Raw genomic sequence first — 27034 nt, forward strand, 5'->3', positions numbered from 1 at the left:
CATAAAGCTGCGCATGCGTAAACTGCAGGGCGGCGCAGGCAAGAAGCGCGAAAATGCTGGCAAGAAGAACCAGGAAGCAGGAAGCCGGCGCCATCTTGTAATGGCGGGAGCGGCTCCCGACAGCACCTCCTGCAAAGACCTTCAGCTGAATCACGTAATTGGCTGTGTAATATGTATAGGTTTTAAAAATGAGCACATCATTGAAGGAGGAGTTCCTTTACTACTCATTAAACCCTAGACGCTAACTAGTCATAAAGGCTTCTCTTTTCTTTCCATATAAACAGCTTATTTCATGTTCACTCCTCAACACCGAATCACCCTTCCAGGCCTGGCTACATATGAGATTGCTACCTCAATAGTAAAAAGATAGCAGACAGAGACTACCGCATGGCTATTAGACAGTGCCTTTGTTCCAGGCTGTGTAGGTCTTTCAGTCCCCTGTGGCAACCAACAGCATGGATGCTACAAGCACAAAAACGCTTGGACATTGGAAGACGTAGTGACTGGGTGCACTGATCCTTACCTTCATTTCACACAAATGTTCTGTGCATCCAGAATCCACTGTATCTGAAGGCAGAGCTAAGACAACCTGTGCTCTTGACTAAGGAGCTCAAAGATGAATACTAGCTCAAAGACCTTAGAATGTTGGGGCTGAAAAGGAGCCCAAAGAAAGATAAGAGTTGTTTGTTTGTTTGTTTCTGGAGTGTTTCCTGGGATGCTCAACACAGAGAAGGGCACATACAACCAGCAGGCTGGGATGGGGGAAGGAAGGAGAGCTGGTTCAGAAAGGCTGGTTGTTCTTGGGCTCTGTCTCCAGGGATGAGTGGAGGACAGTTGGCATGGTAAGAATGGGTTGGTTGCTGGGCTCATCTCTATGACAAAACACCTGAACCAATGTTAGGCCCAGCACGAGCCTAATTTTTAGAAGCGATGAAGAGAACTTAGGAGACCAGATCTCATCATTGCAAAAGCAAGAGGTTTATTTTAACCATTGTGCAATGGGGTCACCCCTGCCGGTCAGCAAAGAGTGGCACTGGGAGACAAAGGCCTTGGGTTTTTAAAAGACAAAGCGTGGGAATTTTGAAGTTGCAGTCTTGGCAATTTAGGATTGGATGAGGAAGCTATAAAGTAAGATAATTGGTTAGTCTTAGGTGCTCAAACTTGGCCAGTCCTGCCAAGTGTGGATGCAGCTGCAATTAAAGGTGGGGGTGGTTAGCTCATCCTCGATGATCAGGGCTGTGGGCTTTTGGCTGGAGGTCAGGAGCTACTCAGAAGAAGGATTGAGGCCATCTGTGTTGGTTGCTAAGAAACACTATCTTGAAGACAAGGGTCTGGTCGTTCTTTTTGCTGAGTGAAAGTGCTTGCTTGCTTTTTTAATATCTGTCCTCACAGATAGGGTCACATTCCTCCTTTCTCTGGAAAGGTACTAAGAGGCTTTAGCTTAACCTGGACCTAAAACTCAAAACTATAGGCTTTAGAAGACATATAGGTTACAAAGTTAGTCTGACCCTTTCACCAACAAGTTAGAGAAGGAGGAATTTATTTTGAGTTCACAGCTTCAGAGATTTCAGTCCATAGTTCTCAGTTCGATTAACTCAAGTCCTTGTGCCAAGGCAGAACATCATGGCAGACAGGAATGTGTAGGGGAGGAGGCTGCTCAGGTCATGGCAGAGAGGAAGCAGAGAGGAGGAATGCAGGCGTGAGTCAGGGCAAGAACACACTTTGAGTGAATCACTTCCATCTCTGAAAGTCTCCAGAACCCGCTTGTTTAGGACCAACACTTGATCACATGAGAGTGAGGAGGAGGGGATTTTATAGTAAAACCACGACAAAGAAGAGAGAGAGTGGTCTGTACAAGGGGCAGGGCATTCCAAGGCATGGCGAAGTGGGGGCGGATGGCATCACCCTCATCCTCGTTCTTTTTAAATATTTTAAATATTAAGTTCATCCAAGCAGAGCTTTTGAGAAGTTCATTTGTGAGCACTATATATCATTCCTACTTCCCCTCTCTCCTCCAACTCCTTTTGTGTGTCCTCCCTTCCCTCCTATGACCTCTTCTTTATTGGGATTTACACACACCTGCATACCCCTCCTGCTGAGTCCGTCTAGTGTTGCTCAGATGTGTATTTGTTTAGGGCTGACTGCTTAACGACTGAATAGTCTGCAGGGGTCTCATTCTTAGAGAAGACGGATTCTTCCTCTCTCATCAGTCATCAATTGCTTCTGTTTCTTCATGTAAAGGTTGGACCTGGTCGGAGTTCCTCCATCCATGTTGGCACGTCACTGGTGTTGTCACTGTCCTGGTCTTGTTCAGGCAGTCATACTTTTGAAATTTCATGGGTGCATCTTCTGTGTCACCTATAGAAGACACCCTCTCACGATGGACTTCCTGGTCTTCTGTCTCTTACTATAACAAGGCTGTTTTGGACCTGCCAGTGGTATAAAATAATGACACGGAGTCTTTTTAATATTTTAAAGCTTAGGCGTTTTAGCGGGGCAGATCCTCAGCTCATCTAACTTAGCCTGGCCTCTCCAGCCCATGACCCACCACATGGCTAATTCTTTACCTCTCTGCCCCTTTCATGTCTGTTTACCTGTGTCTGCTAGCTGAATTTCCCAGCTCTGATCTTCTCCCATCATCCCTTTCTCTGGAAGATCTACCTTCTACTTCCTGCTCAGCTATGGGCCGTCAGCTCGTTACTAGAGCCAATCAGATACAATTCTAAATTGCCTTAGGCAGGTGAGGGAAGATCAAATATTTACAAAACATGAGATGGTGGTGGGCCATAGCTCTCTGCTAGTACAGAATTAACAATTGAATATACATAGACATACCTTCCCACAGTGCCCACCGACATCTTACAATCTAAAGATTGTATCAGTTGGGGCTGAACACCTGCATTATTCAGGGTGTTACTGCTGTAGAGGCACTATGCCCATGGCAGCTCTTCCAAAGGAAAACATTTACATGGAGCTAGCTTAGTTTCAGAGGCTCAGGCCGCTATCATTAAGGCAGGATGTGGCAGTGTGTAGGCAGATGTGGCACCGGAGAAGGAGCCGAGAGCTCTACATCTTAGCCCCCAGGCAATAGAAGGAGACTGTGTGCTGCCCTGGGCATAACTTGAGCATAGGAGACCTCAAAGCCCGCCTCCAGAGTGACACACTTCTTCCAACAAGGCCACACCTCCTAATAGTGCCCCTCCCTACGGACCAAGCATTCAAACACATGAGCCAACAGGGGCCATACCGATTCAAACCGACACAGTGCCCCATGGTCAGATGTTCTCTCCATTTTGATCAGTTTTGTGAATTTCTGTAACAATCCCTGGTGCACAAAGAAGCTTCTTTGATGACATCCTCATCATCTTTCATGTCCTCTCCTTTATTGTATCTATCCCTCCATCCACGGCTGGCCAACTCACTACTTGCTAGCTCCACCGCCCATGTACTGTGGCGATCACTGTATAAAATGTTTATGGTCCAAATGCCTGAGTTCTAATCTAGGAGCCTGATTCAGGTAACCACTGGCCCATAGCTTTCATGCAGAAATTTTGGTACAGGTTTAACTGAAGTTAAAGTCCTTTCCTGGAAACTTTTCTCTGCAGGGACTTTGACCTCAGATCCCTATGACTTTGCCAACTCCTGGGCCCTGAGTAGTGGAGAGCAGCGGTGTAAACGGGCATCTCCTCCCAGCAGGAACTGCAGCAGCTCCTCTGAGGACATGCAGAAGGTAGGTACAGTCTGTCCTGGACCTGGTCTTCATGGTGATTCCTGGAATTAAGGCAAGGGATTTGGGATCTTTGTTTCTTTCTGTCTTCAGGGGTTGAGTGAGAAATGGATCTGTCTGTCTGTTCAATATGGAGTGCTCATGTTTTCTTTTTTTTTTTTTTAATTGAAAACTTATTTTGGTTAGAATTTTGTCTAATTCTAATATTTCCCTTGGCTTTGTACTTTCTTTAAAAATGAGTAGGTATGCTCAGTGTCTCAACCACCTTGTGGAGCAATAACAAAACACAGGATGCCAGATATTGGAAATTATTATAATCCTGGAAGCTGGCAATGCCTGGATGAAGGTGCTAGTATCTGTTATCTGGTATAGGTAGGTCAATACTGCTGTGTCAATCTTACATAGCCTAAGAGCAAAGGAAGGACTGCTCACATCACTCTATCTACAAAAGGGTCACCCATATCAATCTACCTGCAAAAGGATTGCCCACATCCCTCTGCCCACAGGTCCTTGTATCCTTCCTTCTTCAGGAACTAGACATCACAAGATTCTTGTTTGTTTTTGAGACAGGGTTTCTCTTTGTAGTCTTGGCTGTCCTGGATTCTCTTTGTAGACCAGGCTGGTCTCTAACTCACAGCAATTCTCCTGCTTCTGCCTCCCTGGGTGCTGGAATTACAGGCATGCACCATCGAGCTCGGGCATCACAAGATTCTTAAGGGTCCTTTTAGTCCTTCAATTCTTTATTGTGTACATCGTTGCTGAAGTTAATAGGTCTTAAAAATATTCAATGCATGGGGACACATATTTTAGGTGGTATTAGCTAGGGACTATAACAATCTCCCCAACGGCAGTAAGAATCCTTCTTAGCTTGAAGCCAAATTCGCCCAAATCTGCACATAAGCAGATGAATCCTCTCCTATGTTAGAAAGAACAACAATAGACACTCACCAACACAGCAGCTTAGCATGAGAAAGCTTCATTATTAGCTACTGATTCATCTAACGAGTCTTTGTTATTGTCACAAAGCACCTTGAACCTCTGAAGCCAGGAGCATGTCAGACTCAGGAGAATATCCTGATGCTAAATGTAGCGACCTACACTGTTAATCATACAACTTCCACCTCATTAACAAGCTCATTCCAAAAGCCATTTTTCCTTGTGCTTCCAGGGATTCAGTGGTGGTAGGCCCCGTGTAGTCACAGGGCGTGTGGCCAGGGCTGCTGACAAGGCGAACTGAGCACCAAGAGGACTGTGCTTTGTGCAGAAATGGGGGTTTCCTCTTTCCCCTGGCTTGAAATGTCTGATATTTGTCCTTGACGGGGTGAACCCTTGAGATTCTCTTACTGGTGGTTGGTTGTGTTGGTCAGTTTTTCTCAACCTGACAGAAACCGTAGTCACCTAGAAATGGCAACCCCAATTGAGGACTCGCCTCTAAAACATTGGCCTGTGGCCTTGTCTATGGGGCATTTACTTGGTTAGTGATAGACCACTGCTTGCAGACTAGGATAAATCCTTTCCTCCCCACATTGCTTTTGGTTTGCTCACAGCCACGGAAAAGCAAACAATAGGGCATTGTGCTGATGGGTAGGTTTGAGTCAGTCACTTATTCTTTGTAATTCATGCTTCTCATTCTCCAACCCTCAGTTTCCACACACGTGAAAAAGGCTTAGAAATAAGACCTGCGTCCGGGTGCAGTGGTGCATACCTGTAATCCTAGCAATTCGGGGAGGCAGAGGCAGGTGGATCTCTGGGAGTTCAAGGCCAGTCTCTTCTACAAAGACAGGATAGCCAAGGCCACACAGAGAAACCCTGTCTTGCAACAAAAACAAACAAACAAACAAACAAACAAAGGACCTACCAGTGCCACTGAAAGGACTAAGAGAAAGGTCACTGCCTTGCATGAGTATTTACACTACTAGTCCTCAACTGTGTAAGTCTGATGATGATGCAAGCTCTGGTATTCTCCTGTTGTCTTGTTTGTCCCACAGGAGCGATATGCTTTAAGAGTGGAGGTGGGGAGCAAAGCCCCAGCAAATACAGAACCATAGGCATAAGATCCCCAAACTATTTTTGTTTTCCTCCCCTCCTCCCAGTTATAACTTGGTTTCTTTTGGGGTAGCTGAGCACAGCTCAGGACAGGCTAGAAGGAAAGCAAGAAGCCCAGCACATCAACACACCCAAATAGGCCAGGGGGAGAGACAAGCCCTTCCTCTAGTGACACTTGGCTTCCCAGACAAATTTCAGATTCATTCAAGCTACAATGCAAGGGAGACTTTTCTCATTTTTCCCTTTGTGTTTTTAAATTAGAGTTTTGTTGTTGGCTGGTGGCTCTCTGGCTCCCTTCAAGGCAGGGCTGGGAGCAGCAGGTCCTGCAGAGCATATTTTGTTTTGTTTGACTTTGCAAACACAGGCCGCAAAGAGCAAGGGCCTGACAGATGGTCCTCACCCTCAGAGGATCAAGGAACAATCCCATTTAGGCGGCTGCGTTAGTGGGAGGTGCAGACAGACTTTTCCTGGAGAGAACCCGATACTGACGGTGAGCTGAGGAGCGAAAGACTGGGTGCTTTGTTCAAGGCAGACAAAGGTGTGCGTAGAAGCAGCTTTGCTAATCTCCGGGGACACATTTTAAGGCTCCAGCTGCTACTCACCTTGTCTCCTGGGTGCATTAACGTCCTTGCTAACCAGAGTCCTGGGAACAGCTTAAGAAACTAAGTACTTGGTTCTTGGTTCAGGTCGAGGCTCCAAACACACACCACCTCCCTGAGGCACGAACTCCTTCAAGCCCATAGTTTCAGGTTGTTTACCCAGAGAATTGTACTCTTCCCTTAGCCAATCAGATCGTGTGTGCCCACAGCCGGGGCTCCCTCATTGGCTGGAATTCTCAGTGACTCGTCTCTTGGGAGATGATTAATGTGGTCTTTTGACTCTTCTGTCTTCTTATTCCCACTGGGTCTGAGGCTTAGAAATTGTGTCTGTTAATTCGGTGTCTTTCACCAGCGGATGACCTTTGGGTCAAGGGCCAGTTGGCACGGGGAGGCTGCGCTGGCCTGCGACTGCTTTGGATAAATGTGAGAACCGGTCGTCTCGCTTCTCTGCTGAACTTGGTAGCTCTTCCAGAAGCCTGACCATATTACTTACACCTTGGGGAGGAACATTTGCCTGTTGTACCAACACACCTACTGCCCCTCTCTGCTGGGACTGATAATAGCTTGTTGGATTGTGTTCAAGTCTGCAAGTTTTGTTTTGATTTCAGATGAGTCTGGAGCCCAAGCCGTAATTGCTCAGATTAAGTGATGCTCCTTTGCTCATAGCTACCACACAGCCCACGTTGTAGAAAGATCCTTCGTTAGCCTTTCTCCTTCTGTAAAATTCGGTCCGGGGAGTAGAAGGGAAGGGCGGAACTTCACAAGGAAATGGTAGCCTTGGCCCCGTGTCTTGCCCGCAGTTTGAAGCCCAAAGCCCCATGAGGCTGCTGTTAGCCCACAGAGGGGCCACACTAGTATGAAAAAGACACCCCTTTCCGGAGACGATCTCCTGTCACCAGAGTGAGTAGGGTCACTGCAGATCACAGAATATGACAGACAGTTGGCACAAGACACAGTTTAGCCCGCAGCCCTGCGCTTGATGGCTTGGCCTGTCCTGGAAGATCCAGTCACCAAAGCCATGACCACCACCCTCAGGTAGCATCCCCAGTGTGACAAGACCGGGTCCTGCCTTGGCTACTGCTGTCAAGAGTGTGAGGACAGTTCTGTGCTTGACATCAAGAGATCTCTCCATATAATTCCTAGGAGCTGGTCTTCATGATGACCAGTATGCTTGTTGCTAGTTTTTACTTGGCCTACAGCAGGGTGATAATCCATGGGCAGCAGCATGCGTCAGCAGCATCTGAAGATGTCTTTTGATCAGTGTTAGGAGTCTATGAGATATGTGTTCACTCTTCTACTCTCTGCATAAAGGTTCTCTGCAAACAACAGCCAGATGGGCAGGATATGACCTTGGTTTTAAGAGTCAAGGCCTTGGAATTGCCTTGCTAGGATCTTTCTGGCCATCCTGTGGAGCTCAGCGCTAGCCAGCCCTCCCGCCCAGCTTCCTGGAAGACCACACCTTTCATTTTATGCTCGTTTGAAGTTAGAGCTCCATGAGTCCTTCAACATCCCTGAATACTGGAGTTGCAGGACACTTCCGGTCCAGTTGCTCTGGGCTGATGTGTTAAGCCCCCACCCCATCATGCCTCAGTCTACTCCCCAACAGCACTAGACTTTCTGCTTTCCTTTCACCTCGGAATTTGGCAATTATTATGGGAACACACGATATTATTTTCTGTGCTGTTTATGTCTTGCCTTTTCACCACCTTCCATCCCCTAGAATGTTCCTCCTCTTCTCCGAGGCAAAGTGCAGTTCACCTGTTTCTTCTCTTGTCCTCAGGAAATCACCTGTCTTCTGGGCTAATATTTGTAAAACTGTTGTTGGCTCTGAATGGCCATAATGCGTCTTCTCAACAGCCCAGAGAAGCAGACAAAGTATCCATCCTGTGGGGGACAAAGCAATTTGTTCTTCACTTCCTCGTCACATAACTATTTGTTTGCAAAGGGTGTACTGTCACTTTTTGCTGTATCTACTCAGTTGAGCCGGATGGGGAGCTGGCAGGTGTGTGTGGGATGGTAATTTTATCAAGGGGTTTGATCTGGAATAGGCTCTTGGCAATGGGGAACAGCCGTTCTTTTGCTTGGCTGGAGTTCAAAGGTGATGAATTGTTGTTTATTTTTTAATTTTTATTTGATCTGTATGGCTGTTTTGCCTGCATGTATGTTGTTATCCTACTTGCATGCCTGGTGCCTAAGGAGGCCATCAGGGTTGACACATCACCTAGAACTTGAGTCACAGATGGTTGTGAGCCATCCTGTGGGTACTGAATGGAGAAATTGAATCTGGGTCCTTTGGAAGAGCAGCCAGCACTCTTAACTGCTGAGCCATCTCTCCAGCTCTAATCCAGAGGGAGTTGTAAGAGTGTCTGGCCCACAGAAACCAGCAAACTCAAGGATCCAAGTGTAGGTTAGTTGCTAAGCGATAGCACCATGAGATGGTTTTACAGGGTGCTCACTCCCTGGGTCTGATTGTTGGGGTTTGAACACAAGCCTACACATACATTTCCACTTAGCAACACGAGATCTTTCTCAAGTCTTTCCTGAGTCACCAAAAGGCTAAGGAAAGGACTAAGACTTAGACAGGGAATGTACAGGACCAGGAAGGGGTCTTGGGCTCACTCTCTTCTTCATGTCCTCATTTGGGTTCCTTTCCTGCTTTGCCTCTCAGTGTCCCTCTCTAAGCGATCCCCTCTCCTGAACACCCAAATAGGAGAACCCTTTCCTTTATATCACATTTGTCCACCCAGGAGCAGCTCAGGAGAAGAGATAAGTGGCTGTGCTGACTGTGACGGCCGGGGCCATGGCCCATGGTGGTCCAGTCTTATTGCAGAGCTTCAGCAGCTGCTGTGAGTTTTCAATGATTTCCTTTGGGCTGACTGGAACTTTGCCTTTTGGGAAAACCCTTAGGAGGGCTGGATGAAGTCCTAGCATCAATCTCTTCCTATCACAGGAAGCCTCAAAGTCTGTAACAAAATACAACCATCCTGCATCCATGGCTCCCTGTCTGTAGATTCAACCAACTGCAGAAAAATCATATCTGTTCTGAACACAGGGGTCTTTCCTTCTTATTCCTTAAACAATATGCTATGAAGACTATTTTCCAGCACTTAGATTTTAGTTAGTAGTATAAGTCACTTAGACAGCATTAAAGCAAACTGAACATGTGTGTGTGTGTGTGTGTGTGTGGCAGTCCACACATAAGAGAGTTGAGCAGTCGTAGATTCTGATATGAAAGGAGGGTCCTAACAGTTCTCTCTGGCTGCTGAAGGATTAATGTATTTCTCACATGTTTTTTTTTTTTTCCTTTGTCCTCTTCCTAGTGAGGACCAGAATGGGAAATAAATAAGATAGTACCCATCAGTACCCACTCGCTGAGATGTTTTGTATAGCTTGGGCATTGCCAAAACTGTACAAGGCAGAGACCCAAGGACCAGATACACAAGCAAAATCAACCCACTATGAAGGAGAACAATAGTGCTGTTGGGTCCATAGGTGACAAATTGTTTGATGGATGGTAAGTGATGGGAAGCTAGGGTGATTTGACTCCTGGCACAGAGCTGGTGGTTTTTCTGGCTGTGAGAAGGATGTGCAGACTAGTTTAGACTGGGCTGCTATTTATTCAAGAGTTTGGGTAGGCTCTGAACTGCAGAACAGGGAGTAATACTGTGAATAAAAATCCTGGAGGGAAGCCATACCTCCCAATGTCTCTTCTGCAAGGCTGATTGGCTGATTAGCACTTCAGTGATCACAGGGAGGTTGGAATATTAGAGGTTCAGAGCCCGACTGCACTTTATTTTGGGCTATCTTCAGGTCCCTAAGTAGCCATTTCTTGCCCAGCTATTGAATCTGTGATTGACAGATAAAACCCTTTGAAAGGTTTTCATTTAGCAGATCACTAGCTTCCACCAACCGAAAGGCTAAGGACATCTGAGGCCTACGGCAGGCATTTACTAACTTGCTTTAATCCACCTACCTAATGTTTTCACCAACAGATTCGAAAAGTGCCTTAAACTATGGCTTTCTTTGTTCTGTTACTATAATAACCATTTGGTGAAACTGTTACCACATTGGAACATGAAATTTGAAGTAATTTGAACCTGTATTCCTGGACCATGATCATTTACATTTGGTTTCAGAATAAACTTTTTAAAAAAATGTATTTTATTCCCTCTGAGGTTAGAGTTATGTTTCTTACACTGACAGCGACTGATTCTTCTTCCAGCTCACAGTCTTGCTCTGATCCTGAAGAACTGCTCATATGCTCCCAAGAGGCCAGGGCAGAGTGAGAAAGGGCCTAGGGAAGCCTTCGAGGTTATAGCATCCTTACTAGGTTATAGCTAGCCATCCTGCTTTTCAGGAGCATCCCACCCTAAAGAAAAAGAACCTCTTCGAACATTAATTGTTTGATGGACTGGTGTGAATCAGGCTCAAGATCTGAATCTTGACCATGAGTTAGAAGCTTGGAATGCAGATGAGAATCTCAGGAGAGCAGAAGTTATAAATAGAATCAGTTACCTCCTTCATCCCATTCATCCCTGCTGGCTGACCAATGGGAAACTACGCTCTGCCCTGAGTGAATTCTTGGACCTACTGCTTTGGACTCTAGGTGCCTCCATACCTCCTCCAGGGGGCAGCCTCAAGACCACCCGGGAGCTGGAAATATCAGGGCCCCCCACAAACAACTTGCACTTTATACATTTGTCTTTATTTACTTCAGGCCTAGGAATGCTCATGCTCCCCACCCCACCCCTCTCCCCGCTTCTCCTTCGTCAGCTGTTTGAGAAGAAACAACAGCATAGCTGTGGAACTCTGGCTCTTGCTTTTCCTCCTGGCTTTGCCTGTACCTCCCCCCATCCCTCATCCCCCTGAGAGATACTCTTGCTTTCACTCCCTTCCCCTGGATGGGGCCTGACATCCCCAGGGAAGAGGCCTGGTCTCCTCTGATGAACTGGAAATAGGATTAAGATAGGCCACAATTGGGTCTGTACTCCCGCGCAGGAGGGTGAAGTCATGGGTTGATGGAGCTGGAGCTGTACTTCTCTGCCAGCTTCTGGCACCACCGACAGGAGATGAAACAAGACAGAAGTAGCTGGTGCCGGGCACTGGAGCCAGGAGATGCTGGAAGTGCAAATTAGCTGACCTTTGTTTTGTGTCCCTGCCAGAATGGTTTAGCAGAGAGCCAACACGAAGCCTCTGCAGACAGCGGGCGAGCAATAATGGGGAGAGCCCTTGCTAGCCGTCTCAGCATGAGCACTTGTTTTGAAGCAAGTTTCTGAGGTAGGCCCATCCATGAGTGACAAGACATTTAAGGCAGCAATGCCCTGCAATCAGTGTATTTCTCTCTCATGTGCAGCTCAGGCAGGATGCTCAGGGCCAGGCCAGAGCCCTGTGTTCTGTCTCATTTCTCTGTTGCCTTCAGGATGGAACTTGGAGCTCATGGTCCAAGAGGCCATCTCAAGCTTCAGGCACCATGGTCTCATGCTGGCAGTGGAATGAAAAGGAACAAGAAAGGAGGTCCCCCTTTCCTGCACAGTACAGGGTACCTTCCTACTTCTGTCCTCCAGGGCACCACTGAGAGCAGCTGTGGCTGCCCCTGGCAGCAGACAGGCCGAACAGACCATCTTCATCCCTAGTAGCTGTACCCCAGTGGAGGCTGAAAGTTGAGAGTCATAACTAAGAAGGATGAGAAGACACTGGGCTTTGCCCAGTCTTTTTCTACAGCTTGGGAAATGGCTGTGTGGACAAATGAGATAAATTTCTTGAAGTCACATGCTTTGCAAGTGATGGAGTTGGCGTTCTAGCTCATCCATGCTTGTAGAATCCCTGCATTTACTGTACTGTCTTCCAAACTTTGATGCCCAGGTCTCTTATATAACATGCATGCCAGTTAGTTAAGGCCTGTTCATATCCTCTTGTCTACTTAATTTTATTTAAACATTACTGTGTTATTTAAAAAAATAACTATGTATGTGTTTATTTGTTTCCTTAATTATTTATATTTAATATGTGTGTGTTTATGTAGACTGTGTGTATGCAGCAGCCTTAGAGGCCTAGGGAGAGCATTGAATCCTCTGCGCTTGAAATTACAGGTGGTTGTAAGTGGCCATGTGGGTGCTGGGAACTGATCTCAGGTCCTCTGTAAGAGCAGTAAGTGTTCATAACTGTGGAGCCATTTCTCCAGCCCCTGTTGTTGTTGTTATTATTATTACACACACACACAGACACACAGACACACAGACACACACACACACACACACACACACACACAGAATGAGGGGAGAGAGGGAAAGAGAAAAAGTGGTGTCTATGTGTGTGGGTCATGTACCAGGGCGCACATGTGGAGGTCTGAGGCCATCTGAGGAACCAGTTCTTTCCTTCCACCTTGATGTGGGTCCTGAGAATCAAACTCAGGTCATCAGTTTTGTGCAGCAAGTGCCCCTATCCACTGAGCTAGCCTCTCTCATATGCTTTAAACGATTGCAGGTTATATCCAGTTCATTGTAAATGCTGTGTAGATAAGCGTCATACTATATTGAGAGAATAACAAAAAGGAAAAAAAAAAGTCGGCATATGTTCAGTTTGGATGCAACCCCTTGCCCCAGATATTTTAAATTTTTGGTCGAATCTGTGACCATGAGAGCCTCGACTCAGTATAACCTTTGGTGGTAACAGGTGGCTGGGCTGTAGCGCACAGCAGAGCCTCGGACCTGGCTGTCGCATCACGGGCACGGTGCTGCTCAAGTTGTTCAGTATCAGGATTCCTTTAAACTCTGGAAAATTAACTGAGGACTCCGATTTGCTTATTTGGGTTACAATTCTTGATATTTACCATTAAAACAGGGCATTAAAACAAGGACATTTAAAACACTAATCAATTAATTTAAGAAATGATAGAACTTGCTGGGTGGTGGCACACGCCTTTAATCTGCCAGTATTCAGGAGGCAGAGGCAGGCCTCTGAGTTCAAGGACAGCCTGGTCTACAGATCGAGTTCCAGAATGGCCAGGGCTACACAGAGAAACCTCACCTTGAGAAACAAGAAGAAGAAGAAGAAGAAGAGGAGGAGGAGGAGGAGGAGGAGGAGGAGGAGGAGGAGGAGGAGGAGGAGAAGGATTCCATTGTATTTCATACAAAAACCCCAGCATTACAGGAGAAAGGAGAAGTTGGATCTAATTGGTTCCTGGAGGATCTTGGTATCTATAGGAAGCCCAGGGCTATAATTTGAGAATTTCTGACCTATTTAGTAAATTCTTTAAAAAAATTAATTAAAAAAATTTTAAATTTAAATACACAGTATTCATTTTCCAACAAAACTTGTTATTTTATTGGTTTTCCTTCTCACCTCTTCTTCCTCAGCACCCTGGCCCTTTCGTGTTCTTTCACAGCACCCCTTAACCATTGCCTTCTTTCCACATTGATGTCACAGGTTCTGTTGCCCTTCCTCTTTCTAATTATTCGTCTTCTTCTCTTGTTGTTGCCTCTCTGGTTTCATGTATATATATATATATATATATATATATATATATATATATGTATATATATGTGTATATATGTATATATACACATACTGTAAGCTAGGAGCCACACATAAGAGAGAACACACAATTTTGGGCTTTCTGAGGTTGAGTTCTGAGTTACCGTGTGTGTGTGTGTGTGTGTGTGTGTGTGTGTGTGTGAGAGAGAGAGAGAGAGAGAGAGAGAGAGAGATTCTTTCTAGATCCATCAATTTTCCTGATTTTGGTCTTCCTGACAGATGAGTCTAATTCCCTTAAGTGTATAGCTCGTTTTTATCACCCACTCATCTCCTTACGGATATCTAGGCCAGTTCCATTTCCTTGCTATTGTGAGCAGCTCCGCAATGCACATGAGTGTGCAGGGACCTCTGTGGTAGGAGGCGGAGCCCATGGGGTATGTGACTGGCATCGCTCTGTCATATGGTAGTTCTATTTTGATTTTTTTGTGGGGGGGGAGCCTCCTTCACATTGATTTCCGTAATCGCTGTATTAGTAGTTTGTGCTCCTGCCTGCTCTGAATAAGGACCCCTCTTTCCCTATATCCTCACCAGCCTCTTTAATCTCTTTTCTTGATGATAGCCACTGTGAGAGGGGTGAGGAAGCATCTCAAATTAGTCTCAGTGCACTTTTCCCTGATGGCTTAGGATGCTGAATACTTAAAAACTATGAAAAAACAAAAACCACTTATTAGCCATTTGTGCTTGCTCTTCTGTCTGTTAGTTTCACTAGCCCATGTATGGGTTTTATTAAAAATGATGTTTATTTATATTTTGACGGTACTGGGCATTAAACTCAGAGCTTCACGAATTTTAGACACGTGCTCCATCATTGCGTGCCATTCCCAGCCTTTTGTATTCGTTTCTTGTATATGTGTGTGTGTGTGTGCGTGTGTGTGTGTGTGTGTGTGTGTGCGTGTGCGTGCACATGTGTATGTATGCACGTATGTGTATGGATGCATGTGCATTTACTTGTGGAGGTCCAGGGTACCCTCGGGTGCCAGTCCTCATCTTGTGCTTGTTTGGGACAGGGTCTCTTTGCTGTTGGCCCTGTGCACATCAAGGTAACTGGCCTGCAAGCTCCCGGGGCTTTCTTGTCTCTGCCCTCTCATCCGGCTGTAGCAGCCCTGGGCTCACAGGCACGTGCTACTGCGTCCAGCTTTGTGTGGTCTCTAGGAATTCCAGCTCAGGTCCTCATGCCTACACAATAACCATTACCGCTGAGTCATATCTCCAGCCTCTTTTTGCTTAGGTCTCCCTAAGTTAGCCAGACTGGCCTAGAACTTACCACATAGCCTGGACCATTGCCCCAGCCCTGTTAATCATCTTGAGACAATATCGTGCTATGTAACTCCCCATCTTTCTGCCTCAGCCTCTCAAGCACTTGGAATACAGGCTTGTGCCACCATATTGGGATGACCTTAAATATTTTTTTTAACCTTATCTACTTTTATCCCAAATCTGAAAGGATGAGCACATTTCTCTCCTTTGAAGGAAATATTGTGTCCTTGAAGGCTTCTGCCAGTATCTCTGAAGGTCCCATTTGTGAAAGATGCAGGGGTTTTGAGACAACTTTATTGACGTGGGTTAGGAGAGGGTCTCGACTGTAAAGAGGGACAGGGTTTGTATTTTGTATTAACTTTCTGCTGAAGCAGAGCTGGGCAGGGAAGCTGTGCGGATCTTTCTGGCTGGACTTCTCTAGGTCAGCAGCCTCGAGCTGGGAGGGTCGACATAAGCCGGAGATGACTGCCTCAGGCCTCCAGCTTGGCTCTCCTGGCCTGCTCATAGGGTTCACCAGTTTTCTTGACCCCACACATGCCCAAAGGAGGGCGAGGTACACAGAGAGATTCCTCAGTGTCTTAGTCAGCTTTCCAGTGCTGCAACACAATACCTGAGGAAATCAATTTGTCAAGTGGAACATTTATCTTTGTTCATGGTTTCAGAGGTCCACGGTCATATGGGCCCATCAGCGTGGGCCAGTAAAAGTACAGTGCATCACAGTGAGAGTGTGTAGCTATGGAGGATGTTTGTTTCATGGTGGCCAGGAAGCAAATTGAGAGTAAGGGGCTTGGGTTGCTATCTCCCCTATGTAGGCACAAAAACGACCTAACTTGCTCCCACTAAGCCCCACCATGTAAGGGCTCTACCACCTTCTAGTAGTTCTCCTGGCTGGGGACAGAGTTTTAGCTAGCACGTCTCCCCTCTTGCCTTTTTTGTTTGCTTGTTTGTTTTTCCAAGACAGGGTTTTCTCCATGTAGCCCTGGCTGTCCTGGAACTTATGCTGTAGACCAGGTTGGCCTTGAACTCAGAGATCCGCCTGGCTCTGCCTCCTGAGTGCTGGGATCAAAGGGTGCTCTACAGCCTCCGGGCTTGCCCTTAAGTCCTTACTCAGCAGCCAGACTCAGCTCCGACTTTGCCTGGCTTTCTCTGGCACCTCAGCTGCAGGTTTCTTCCAGCTACGATAGGCAGTACCGCCCAGAAGGTGATCCCAAGTAGGGACGAAGCCTTCAGTCTGCAAGGAAATAGGCCAGTGGAACACCCGAGGCACTGGAGGGGACTTGCACACGTATTCATTTCTGCTACGGTCGGCCCAGCATTTGCACTCTAAGAGTGTGGCTCTTGTCTTTGGAAATCATGTAGGGAAACCAGGGAGAAGGGCACAGAAACCGGTAATTGCAGTTTAAGAGTGGTGTCCCCAAAGGGTTGTGAGAGAAGAGCAACTGTGGGGAAAGCCTTCCTGGAAAGGGGGCCTTCTGTGCGGAGACAGGGAGCTCTGAAGAGAGGAAATGCAGACAAGTGGAGGGGATAGGCTTCCCCTCCGGCTTTGTGATTGCCAGAATCTACCCCATGTGCTTTCTTTTGCATTCTTTGTGCTAAACACAGTGCCTGGGCATAGTGGATGTGCCAGTGGAAGAAAACATCAGGGCGTTTTCAAGAAGGCTTCAGTAATGCCTGGGTTAGGCAGGGCTAGGGATAGGATAAGAGAATGCTGTGGTCAGATCATGGAGGGCCTGGCCTCCCTGCTTTCCTACTGAGCTGGAATGTTTCTCTTTAAATTGGGGTGGGACATAGTTTGCATTTTTTTTTTTTTTCATCCAGCAGAGACTGTGCTAGGGACCCAGAGGCCACACACCCAATGCGTGTGGAGTGATTATTCTAGCATTATCTATGTAACAGTGTCTGCTGTGAGTCTGGGAGCACAGGTATGGAAACCACCTTGGACTTCCTTCTACGTCATCTCAGGACTTGGCTTGCCCTGGCTGGGCTGCCTGACGTAGAACAGAGAAGCCTGAGAGTGGCTAAGACTGTGAGGTAAACATGTCCCTGGGTTTTGCTGTGGGGTCTGAGCAGATCATGCTGCAGATCCTGCTGGAGGCTGGGCCGATGTTGAAAGTCCTGCCTAGCAACCAGACTGTGGACCAGGTTGGGGTCAAGGGTGACCAGAGGAAGCTTGGAGGAGAAGATGAGAGCCCGGACTTCTTGTTTCTATTGAGGGAAAGACTGTAGCTAGATTTCAGGCGCATGCTATAGGGATTTGTTGTGGGAAGGGAGGCTTCTGCAGAAATCACACTCCCATCCACAGTGAGATGGCTGAAAGCACCCGTCTTGCTGGGGCTTTCTACAAATCATTTAACACCCTCAGGGACCTCCCAGGAAATATGCTAGAGTGTTGTTCCCACTTTCCCTTTGATCTGGGAAGGGGCTGACCTGGGCCAATGGGAGATGGGCCAGGCTGGCCTTGCCTTGCCAGGGCTCCTGCTGGCAAGATGCCTGAACTACAGCCTTCTTTCTTTAGACACTTCTGCGGCCTGCGTGGGGAAAATTTCTAGCTCCTCCTCACGGTGCATGAAAGAGCTGGTCGTATGGTGCACAGCAATTGCTCTTGTCGGAGAGTCCTAGGAGTGGCAGTAGGTTTTTGTGGTCTTATGAGTTTCAGTTTTTGTTTTTTTTCTAATTCTGAACTGTGGGTGGGAAAACAGGTAGGCAGGAACCTGAGCAGATGGACACCCTCAACTGCCCTCAGCAAGCGCCAGGAGCCTGTTCCTTACGTAGTGACTTTATGGGAAAACAGTGTTACAGAATGGAATAATCAGACTTGGGCCTCAGCCTCCTACCCTGTTCTTCAACTCGCCTCCCTTGTCTGAGAGGAGCAAGGCCTTCCCAAATAAGAAATCAATGAAAGCTGCTCCTCTGCTTACAGGGAAGCACCCAAGATGCCAGAGAAGTGATAGTGTTGCCATGGCGACAATTATCCCAATAGAGCCAGGGAGAGAGGGTTGGGAAAGGGGCAAGAGTGTCCTGTCCTTCTGGAGACCTGCTTGCCATTGTGGAGGCAGAGGGACACACTTCTCCGGTGGACACGAGAGAGATGACGATACGGGCCACTATTGCTTGGGATGAACCTTTGACACGTGTGATTCCATTCCCTACTCACTTCAGACTCACATCCTCCACATTTCATACAGAGGAAGGGCTGGGCAGTGAGCTGGAGCTTATGCAACTAGTTTACGCGTGAGGTTGAACCTGAACTTGGGGCTATAGAGACAGGGTGAAAACAACCAAACCAAACCAACTAACCGAACAACCAACTAACCAACCAGCCAACAGGTGTTTGGAGTCATTAAAACACAGACCGTAGAGATGTTTGTAAGTAAAACATGCAGGCACGTGTATACTAACTAACCAACAGCCTTAGGCTGTTATGTTATTGCTGATGGGAACTGATCCTATTGGTTCTAGCAGCCTTCTGGGGAATGCGTCAGAAAATGTGTTCCTAAGCGCCATCCCCCATCTACTGTGTTTAAATCTATAGGGGCGAGGTCTAGGAAACTCTACTGCGTAAAACAAACCTCCTCCTGCTAGATCATTTATTTCTGAATGAAGAGGATTAAGATCAGGGAAGCTAGGCAGCCAGATCAGGGCAGAAGAGTGACTGCTTCCATCCCTGGACCCTGAAGGTGCAGGGGCCGAGCCGGAGCTCAGCGCTCGCCTCTCTCTCTTGACAGCTGTAGATAGCACCTGCTGCATACTGGAGGGCCAACCTTGGTTTCCCTTAGTGCCGCCATCCACAGAGGACAGTGAGCCTATGGCCAAGGCTGGACCAGCCCTGGGCCATGCTGAGGCGCCTCTTTCCCTGCAGGCCATGTGGGAGCAGTGCCAGCTACTGAAGAGCGCCTCGGTGTTTGCCCGCTGCCACCCTCTGGTGGACCCCGAGCCTTTCGTGGCCCTCTGTGAGAAGATCTTGTGTACGTGCACCACGGGGCCAGAGTGCGCATGTCCAGCTCTCCTTGAGTACGCTCGGACCTGCGCCCAGGAAGGGATGGTGCTGTACGGCTGGACTGAGCACAGCGCCTGTTGTAAGTTGCTGCTTTGCGCCGTGCTCGCACAGGCTGTTTGTGTGGGGTTGCGGCGCCGGCGTTTAGAGCCGTGTGGTGATGTGTACCTTCCCACTACTGCCATTAGCCAGTGTCTATCAAGCTCTCCGTCCTGAATGGCTCCTGTCCTCTGTCACCTAGTCTTGGGTGTACTGGCCTGCAGGGGAGACCCTTCCCTCATGGACTATGCAGAAGATCAACAAGCCTTTCAAGGCCCTGTCCCTACCTCTGTTCCATACCACATCCCTCTCTTGAGTAGCCCAAGACTCCCTCAGGAAATCTATTCCCTGGCTTGTCTGTGCTTCAGCTCAGCAGGCAGTTAGTCCCAGTGTTTGTCTTGACTGTTTCCTGAGCTAGAAGGAACAGCAGGTTATCTAAGCTGTATACGTGGTGGCCCCAGAGAGAGCAGAGAGACTTCATTAAACCTTCCCTCTTATTAACCCACCCTTCCGGCCTCCAGGCACAGTGTGTACTGTTCCTTCAATCCAGCCTTGCAACGCCTGCCCATTTGGCATCTCTAAATCTCACTGGGTCCACAGTCATTGTCACTATCTCCAAATCACTGTGATTAAGTAGAGACTTCTGGTCACCTTGCAAAAGCCTTCTCTCTCACCACACTGATCAAAAGCCACTCGATGGGCAGCTGGTTGGCTGTAATTAGCCAGATAATGTGGACCGAAGGAGGCAGAGGGCCTGGCTGATATTGACACTGCATGCTTGAGTTTCATCGTGTGGCAAACAGCTCTGCCATCAAAGCCTGCCATCTCTGCCGTGGGGGTGTGGGAAAGTGGGGGTCAGAGCAGCCTTCTCCTCTGCATAGGGAGTGGCTGTCTTCTTAGATCTTTGAAGGCAGGGTTGGGGAGACGCCTGATAGATAGTCTTGAGGGAGGAATTGGAGGCCAGGCCTTGCCCAGGAGAATCTGTGGGCTCCATGTGGTGAACAGAGAGATAGTTGGGCAATAAGGCTCAGAGGCAGCTCAGGAAAACAGTGGAAATAAATGAGGGTCGCCAAAGTGGGCATGGGTAGAGTGTGCCCTGAGCTGGGGGTGAGGTGGCATTTGGTTGGAGTCAGTTTCATGAGGAAGAGAAGCTCACAGAGGAGGAAGTGATAGTTCCTTGCTGGTCCCTGGTAGCCATTCCTTTTCAGCCCAGAATTTGGTGTTAACCTGAGGAAGTTTTAGTGGCAGAACACCAACAGACAAATGATGGCCAAACCTCCTTGATGGAGACTAGAGAACAGACAGATAGCCAGAAGGCAGGGGTGTCTGGCCCAGGCACCCCAGTGAGTCTTAGCTGGGACCTTGCAAAACAGAAGATGCTCTTTCAGGGACTTGCCGGTTCAAAGGGACCATGGGCTGGTGGGTTGGAGATGGCTCCTGAGACCCTCTAGACAGAGTGGACAGCCAGAGGGCCAAGCTGGCTGCGCTCGGAGTCTTATTTGATTTGTCTTTCAGACCCAGCATGCCCTGCTGGCATGGAGTATAAGGAGTGTGTGTCTCCTTGCACCAGGACCTGCCAGAGCCTGCCCATCAATGAAGTGTGTCAGCAGCAATGTGTGGACGGCTGTGGCTGCCCTGGTAATAAACTTTCCTCTTCATTTCCAAACCTGAGGTCCTGCCAGCGCCCTTGGCTTTGGGAAGAAAGATGAAGGCCATTTGTGTTTTTCCCCCCAAGGCTGAAATCAGAGGTCTTTTATTTGGCCTTTTTAAAGTCTTTGTACAGAGAGACAGGATTGGAGCAGTCTTCATTTTTAATTTATGTTTTCCCATTGTACTGTGTTCAGAAAGTGCTGTGTCTAGAGAAATAAGGGTAGCCTTGACCCTAACAGTGACTTTGTTCAGGGAGCTCCTGGCCCGATTTGAGCTGTGGTTTTGTTTTCTCAGTTAGGGTTCAGGACTCCAGTCTGGGGGAAGGGTCTTCTGAAGTAAGTCCTGAGTTTGCCACGTGCGCTCAGCTGAAAGGGGCTTTACGTGAGAAAGCCTACATCCAGGAGACTGCGTAACAGTCACGCGCTGCATTCAGTTATACAGAGTCTAAGTCCTGAGGCTCATGACTTCTCTCCTGGATGATGCAGAACAAAACCGTTGGCTCTGTGCAGTCCTGTAGGGACTGAAGATAAATAACCCTGCACATTCGCACACATGGCATCACACAAGTCCTTCAAGATTTCCGGAAGAGGCCTCCACCAAGGCTCATTGGTTGGCCTCTCCACTGGACGACGCCAAGCAAGCTCTTTGGCCCATTCTTTCTTCTGCAGAATGGAGATTGGTATCTCCCTCCCTCACATTCCATAAATGTCAAGGATAAATGTCATAGCGTACTTTCTTAGAGTTTTCCAGAAGAAGCTCTAAGCTTATGATTGCCCATGGGGGTTCTGGAAGTGAGAGGTGAGAAGTGATGATGATGGTGACTGTGCTGAGACCTTTGCCTTGATGCCCTTGAACCCAGAGGGAGAACTCCTGGATGAAGGCCTCTGTGTGCAGAGCTCCGAATGTTCTTGTGTGCATGCTGGGAAGCGGTACCCTCCCGGGACCTCCCTCTCTCAAGACTGCAACACTTGGTAACGGACTACACAGTGGGGTCTACCCATGGGTTCTGAGACAGGAAGCTGGGGCAGGATGGGCAACAGCAGGTGGACCAGGAGCTGGCCTGGGTTGAGAGGAGGGGCTGTGCAGTTGGCAGGGGTCGGAGCAGGTGTTGAAGGCAATGGTGGCATGCAAAGATCACGTCACAGATACACCTTGGAGGGAAATCAGAGGGACACATCTTTTCCATGCAGCTGACAGCTCCGGCTCCCCTTCCCAATGATGGTTCAGTAGATGACGCTTGTCTTTGGCAACGTGGCTATATAACATCAAGCACACAGCTTCCCTCTTTCAATCCTGTGTCTGCTGGATTAGTTCAAGCATCTCTTCAAGAATATCTCTGCAAACGGCCTCTGATCAGCTCACCTGTCCTCTGTGCCCTGGGGGAAACGGCTTCTTGTCCCCCCTCCAGCCCTTTCCCTGCCTGCAGCCTCCAGTGCAGCGGTTCTCAACTCGTGGGTCACGACCCCTTTGCGGGGGGGGGGGTGTTGGGTGTCAGATATCCTGCATATCAGATATTCACACGGCAATTCATAACAGTATAAAATTACAGTTATGAAGGAGCAACGAAAATAATTTTACGGTTGGGGGGGTCACCACAACATGAGGATCTGTACTGAAGGGTCGAAGTACTAGGGGGGTTGAGACCCGCTGCTCTGGTGCCTACTAGAGGACCCCTCAGGGGTCCTCCTGTCACTGTCCAGCATGGCTCTGCTCACCTATTACACCTAGTCTTCCTTGCTCCCCCTACCTGCTGTGCATGGGGAGAGGAGAAGGACACCTTAGTACCAGAGCAGATCTTCAGAGCGCCGGACACCCTGGGATTCTAGTTTCTTCCCCTTTAAGATATCTCTGTTGTGGCCAAAGCCATGTCCTGAACCACTTTGCTTTTAAAGACTGTTCTGGCGCCTGTTCCATTCTTTTTTCCCATATCCCTTCTCTGGGGAGGGCAGTGCTATGTGTGTTGAAGGTTAATTTTATTAGGCACCCTCCCGGCAGAACCAATGACCTGAGCCTCTTTTCTTCAACAGCATCTGCAGAAACAGCCTGTGGATCTGCAGCAATGAAGAATGCCCAGGTACACGAGTGTTCACTTTCTTCCCTCCCCTCTCTGTGCAGAGGCATGCCCCTCCCACTCCCCGGCTGCTCCCACTGGACAGGGAGCCCACAGTGCAACAGACAGAGAGTGCCTGTTATGATATATTTAAAAATATGCCACACATACAACAGATCTAGTTTGAAAGATATTTATTTGGGGGAAGGGAAGCAGAAGAGAGTTAGGGCCTGAGTGAGCTGTGATGGCAGAAACAGAGAGAGACAGAGATGGGGGAGGGGACGCCCCAACAGAGAAGCAAAAGCAGAGAGAGAGAGAGAGAGAGAGAGAGAGAGAGAGAGGAGACAAGGGTTCTTTTATCCCAGGGCCCCTGAGGGTGGCGATCAATGATGACATCACAAGTGCCCAAGCAACCTGGGAGTGGGCTAGTGCATCAAGATTTGTGAACTACCAGTGAACCCTTTGCAAGACCTCCTGACCTCAGCTCTGGCTTTAGATCTCAGCCAACCTATCTGCTCACCCTGGGCGATGCCAGCTCCGCCACAGCAGTGGGAGTAGGTTGCCCTGCCCAACTCCTGTTTGCTCTGGGGATTAAGTTGCTGAGTTGTGAGACCTGATGGGCTGGCAGGGCTGACTAAGCAAAGAGGAAAAAAAAAAAATTAAGAGAAAGGATAAAGTTCCCACAACTCTTTCTTCTATAGCCTCAGTACACTAGTCAAACAGAGTAATAGAGAAAGGCAGAGGGTGGAGATTTAGTCATTGAGGCAGCCCTGCGGAGAGGAACAAACAAAGGAGGGATGCCAAGCCTTCCCAAGAAGTCCTTACTGCTATAGATCCGGTTTCTAGGTAATGCTCCCTTCTGGGGCAGGTGCAGCCCCACCCTCCACTGAGGGTAATTGCCCTCAGCTGCCAGGACTTCTGTCCTGGGAGGTTTTGTTATTCCAGGAATCTAGATGACTCCAGAGGAAAGGTTAGCGATGGCTTAGCTCCGTACCTTCAGCCGAGGTAAAGGAGACAGACAGCAGGAAGGCTGAGATCCGTGTCTACTCTTTATCCTGCTTTTAGACACCTCATGGGCCCACATGAGAAGGCCACGATTTTTAGCAAAATCAGCTTTTGAGTGCTTTCTCATGAGTGTCACTGGAATTTTCTGGAATGCTTATTTAGCAGACCACGGTATGGTCCAAATGCTAAGGGATCCTGGCTAGGGAAGGATCCATCCCCTAGCTACCTGTCTGGAAGCGGCTTAGGGACCTGCTTTGTAGTCAATGCCTCTACTCCCCGCTCCCCCTCCCCCTGCTTGGTCTCCACTCTGTTTCCTGCAGACCTTGCCCATGGAAAGCTCCCTCTGCCTCGCACTCACTCATTCACCGTGATGTTTTTGATAAAGAGCTTTCCTTGTCACCTCATTGTTACAACAAGTAACAAGTGTGATTTGTTTTCACCTTGCAAAAGAGCAAACAGACAGGCAGACAGAGTCGTGTTATGGAGTTTTCTCAAAGTCACACAGCTGCTAAGAGGTGGATCCAGGCCTCAAACTCACAGCCGTCTGGATTGTCTACCTGTCCTTCCTTTCTTTTGTGGGTCCTAGACTTAGGTAGGCCTGGACTGGTATGGGAGGTCTGTGGATAGAGGCTTTACTGTCACATAGGATCTAGTGCATATCACCCTGGGAAAGTTCTGGAACCTGATGGAAGCGACACCAATTACTTTAGCTCCGGAATGGCCAACTAGTCTTGGTATCCTTTGGGTCAGCATAGAAGAAAGCAGAAAGGACAAGAAATTGCTCTTGAAGGTGCTGTCTGTGCTCTGTTTGCGCATGACCACATTCCGTGTAGGAGTCTGGACCTTCAAATCACTAAACCGAAGGCACCCATTGCACAGGTCCTGTGAGCCACCGTGGACAGAAGTTTAGCTTGCTGTGTTTTCTTTAGACTGACTCCCGGCCGAAGGAGTCCTAATGCCAGTGACTTCAGGGAGGGGCTTGTACCCATCATCCTTCTGTCCACCCATTCATCCAGGTACTAGTGGGTGTGTAATACAGTACAAGCTGTATCCATCCGTGAAAGTCTTATCTGGACAATGCAATCTCAAGATCTTCAGTTAAAAACTTCTAAGGGCTTGGCTGAGGCTTCAAGACAGGCAGGCATCCCTTGATGGCTGGAAGGGCAGGTAGCCAGCTCCGACTCGTGGTCTGTGGAGCAGCTTCATGCTTTGCTGACAAAGCTGGCTAAAATCTTGTCTCTTTCTCAAAGCCCTGCTCTGCCCCTCCTCTTATTCTGTTGCTGTCCATCCATGGCTGCCATATTTAGGCGTGTCTCTCTGTTATCTTGCCACAATCCTATGGCCAGTGGGCTACCTTATCTCTCAGATAATCGGGAAGAGCTATTGAGGGGAAGAATTGGCAGGAAGGTTCAGGAAGGGGGTCTGCCTAGTTCTCCAAATAAAGGAGAGAGCAGAGCAGAGCAGAGCTCCTGAGGAGATCCGGGAGGGGCTGAAGTATGCACTTAGAGGCTGAGGCTTTGATTCCAGAGCAAAGATGAAAGTGTGGCTCCCATCAGTCCCTGCGCTACAAATCCCCAAACATAATGGGGTCACTTTGAAGGCTGCCTAGAGTGTGCCCAGTGTGGGAACAGAGAAGGGGAAGGGTGAGGGTAGCAGTCTGCTGAGGGGAAGGGGCTGGATGCCTTTCTAGAAGCTACCCACCTCCTTTTTTTGCCTGTTGATACTCCTTGGGTCAGCTGCCACAAAATACCTGACACAGTTTGCTTGTGAAGTAGAGGTTTATTTTGGTTTAAGAGTCTAGAGCGTCAGGATTTAAGGTTGGGCCTTTGGTGATAAAGACCTATGAGGAAGTGTGTCACATCTGAAAACAGTAAGCAGGGGTGAAGGGTGGGGGTGGGGTGGGAGGTGTCCAACCATCTTCTTCAAGGGCACCTGCCCAATCACTTAAGCATCTTGCGCAAGGCCCACCTCCTGCAGTTCCACAACCCTCTGATAGGGTCATTCCTGGGACCAAGCCTTTAACACATGGACTTTTGGTGGCCATTGAACACCCACACGGCAGCATGTGGTTTCCATGTAGCCTGCAGGCATCCTGTAGCTCCTTCTCAACCTCTGCAATGCATGCTGCCCGGAAAACCCTGCTAGGGGCCAGGAAAGCCCCGCTAGGTCGGTGCCCGGGAGCTGTAAAGGTTTGGTTCCAGTGACCCGTATAGAGGGAGCATGGCAGTTACCGGAAGCTATGCTTCAGATGCAGAAAGCCCTTGTTCTGTATTTGGTGCTCCTTGTGGAAGGCTGTGGGAGGTAGGTTTCTAAACAAGGAAGGGCTGAGTACAGGCCTCTTTGTTTGGGTCCAAAGTAAAAGCGGCCTTGGGTGGGGGGTGGGGGCAGGGCTTCGGTGCAGGTGGTTTGGTGCAAAGGGTCACTTACTAGCTGTCCAGCAGGTTTTCCCAACCCGTGGGACGCGGTGTCCTAGTTTGCTTTCTGTTCTGTGATAAACACCACGATGAAAAACAACTTGGGGAGGAAAGGGTTTATTTAGCTCACACTTCCACATGACAGACCATCGTCAGTCAGGGTGAGAACTGAGGCAGAGACCACAGCGAGACACTGCTTACTGGCTTGCTTGCTCAGCCTGCTTTCTTATACCACCCAGGACTACCTCCTCAGGGGGCACCACCCACAGTGGGCTGGACTCTTCCACGTTAGTCAAGAAAATGTCCCACAGACTTGCCCACAGGCCAATCTGATGGAGGCCGTTTTTCTCGATAGAGGCTCCCTCTTTCCAGATGGCTATGGCAAGTTCACAAAAAACCCTAACCAGCACACAGGGTTCTTCATCATAGCTTCATTCCGTGGCTGCTGTGAGCTCATGGCAAGCCCTCCATCAGTGTGGGCCAGCACCATCCAGAGCTCAGAACAGCAGTGGCACTTAAGCAAGGCCAGAGAGGGACTGAGACCCAGGGCAGACTGGATGGAGCAGGCGAGGGGTGAGATGAGGTGAGAGGCAATGTGTGGGATGGGTCTTCCTGGGGGAGGGAGGGGAAAATCTCAGAGTAACCTATCAATCATTTTGTTCAGGATAATGTCATTCATTCATTCATTCATTCATTCATTCATTCATTCATTCATTCATT

General features: G+C 48.4%; 1 protein-coding gene across 1 annotated transcript in view; it reads left to right on the plus strand.

Moving 5' to 3' along the window:
• The window catches only part of Vwf (von Willebrand factor), a 129505-nt gene that overhangs the window by 14242 nt on the left and 88229 nt on the right, over nt 1–27034 (plus strand). The window contains exons 6-10 of the mRNA XM_055609420.1: nt 3606–3730; nt 19022–19238; nt 20711–20833; nt 21705–21816; nt 22873–22919. Coding sequence (XP_055465395.1) covers nt 3606–3730; nt 19022–19238; nt 20711–20833; nt 21705–21816; nt 22873–22919 — 624 coding nt within the window. The remainder of the gene's footprint in view (nt 1–3605; nt 3731–19021; nt 19239–20710; nt 20834–21704; nt 21817–22872; nt 22920–27034) is intronic.

Source organism: Psammomys obesus, unplaced genomic scaffold (assembly GCF_907164565.1).
Source record: "Psammomys obesus unplaced genomic scaffold, mPsaObe1.curated_primary_1811, whole genome shotgun sequence".
Taxonomy (NCBI): Eukaryota; Metazoa; Chordata; class Mammalia; order Rodentia; family Muridae; genus Psammomys; species Psammomys obesus.